At 36.8% G+C, this 1,559-nt stretch overlaps 1 protein-coding gene across 1 annotated transcript; it reads left to right on the top strand.

The window, feature by feature from the left end:
- Positions 1 to 1,137: 1,137 nt before the first annotated feature.
- Tsp_09818 (putative coenzyme F420-dependent N5,N10-methylene tetrahydromethanopterin reductase) lies at positions 1,138 to 1,553 on the top strand. The gene is made up of 2 exons (XM_003370556.1): positions 1,138 to 1,210; positions 1,267 to 1,553. The coding sequence occupies exons 1-2, from the start codon at positions 1,138 to 1,140 to the stop codon at positions 1,551 to 1,553; spliced, it is 360 nt and encodes a 119-aa protein (XP_003370604.1).
- The last annotated feature ends 6 nt before the right edge of the window (positions 1,554 to 1,559 follow it).

The raw sequence follows: 1,559 nt of genomic DNA, 5'->3' as shown, positions 1-1,559 counted from the left end.
AAATTTCCATTTAATAGCCATTCATATTTAAATGTATAATAATTGAAGTGAAAGATGTTTGGTTGCATGATAAATTAAAAGAGATCAAAAAACAAAATTATTTTTTGTATAAGCATGTAAAAAAGTTGGGAAATAAAATTGTTATAAATGATTTAATGTGAAATAAGCGGGACAGGTTTTGAAAATATTTTGTTATTTCTGTTGCTTAATATGTTTAAGAGCACTATAATATTTCCGTCCAATACCAGCGCTATTAGTCCAATACTAACCACCATGAATATATGCAGTATTTCAGGGATCATCGTTGGCACTGCATGGGAGCAGCAGCAAAGTAACTAAAATTGATTTAAAAAATTTATGACGCAAAAGTACTTGTTCATACATAAATAATTGAAGAAAATCAATGAATGAAATGTGCGTGTGCTTGCATATGAACAGTACTGTTTTCAGAAGGCTTCGTCTAATGCTAATTGCAGATATTTTTTCTCATATTATTGATTGTTGATTTTTGATGATCATTAACGGGCAAATTGATAATCATTTTTTAAAGAAAAAATGAAATTAAAGTTTGATTTTACTTTGTCATGAGAAACCAATTTGTTTTGTTTGTTTTATTTTTTCATGGAAATATCTCAAATCAAAATTGCCATCTCCATTATTTTTGTTGAAAAATCTTTAGTTCGAACTTGAGGATTCTTTGGTAGTGGACTGTATGTGTTAAATATAAAATATCAATGACAGTGGGTTTGACTAAGAATCGGTTTATTCAGAACAAACAGTGAGTAACAATAATGATATAGCGACAGAAAAGAAACGGTTCAGGCGGTATTCGATACGGCATGTTCCGTGTTAATTATCCCTCCTCCCTCCGCACTTGTATTTATATCTTTTTCTTGGCGTCACTCCGCATCCGGCGTCCTCGATAAAAAATGAAAAGCAATTATAAATCGGCGTGGGCACGCCATCCCTTAGACTGTGCAGCTTAGCCGGAATCTGAACAGGTGCGCTGTCAGCCTCATTTCAATTTGACGCTTTTTCAGCAACTGACCACAAAAGTTGTGACAAATATATTACAGGACGCTGACTTTTTGATGATTTAATTGCCATTCCATTGTTTAACATCAAGAAAAACAAAGGATGAAACTGGCGTCGCGCAATTGTTGTTTTCGTACCAGGAGCAATGCTATGTTGCCACGGGAATTTTTACATAGTGATGAGCAGATATTGAGAAAAGATTTCTCAACACCTCCCACCCCAAAAGGTAAGCCGTGTCTTATGCATCACCGGATGGTTCCACCAGGCGGAGTGATCTTGCAGATCGGGTTACTGATCCATGTATGGTTTTTACCGTCGCTGATCTGACTACACCGTCTTCACTCGGGTGGATCTCAATGATTCTTCCGATCGGCCATTTGATCCATGTAAGTGCTGGGTTTCGTGCACTAGCAAATGTCACCCACTTTGGGCTCTTTGACCGTTTTGCGCCATCTTCCCAAGTGGCTAGGGTGGTGATGTACTCTGTTTCCCTACTTTTTCACAAACTGGGCAGTTAGACGTTG

This window comes from Trichinella spiralis (genome assembly GCF_000181795.1).
Source record: "Trichinella spiralis strain ISS 195 chromosome Unknown Scfld610, whole genome shotgun sequence".
NCBI classification, from domain to species: Eukaryota; Metazoa; Nematoda; class Enoplea; order Trichinellida; family Trichinellidae; genus Trichinella; species Trichinella spiralis.
The sequence above is the reverse complement of the archived record's forward strand: the minus strand, read 5'-3'. Positions and strand labels throughout refer to the sequence as shown.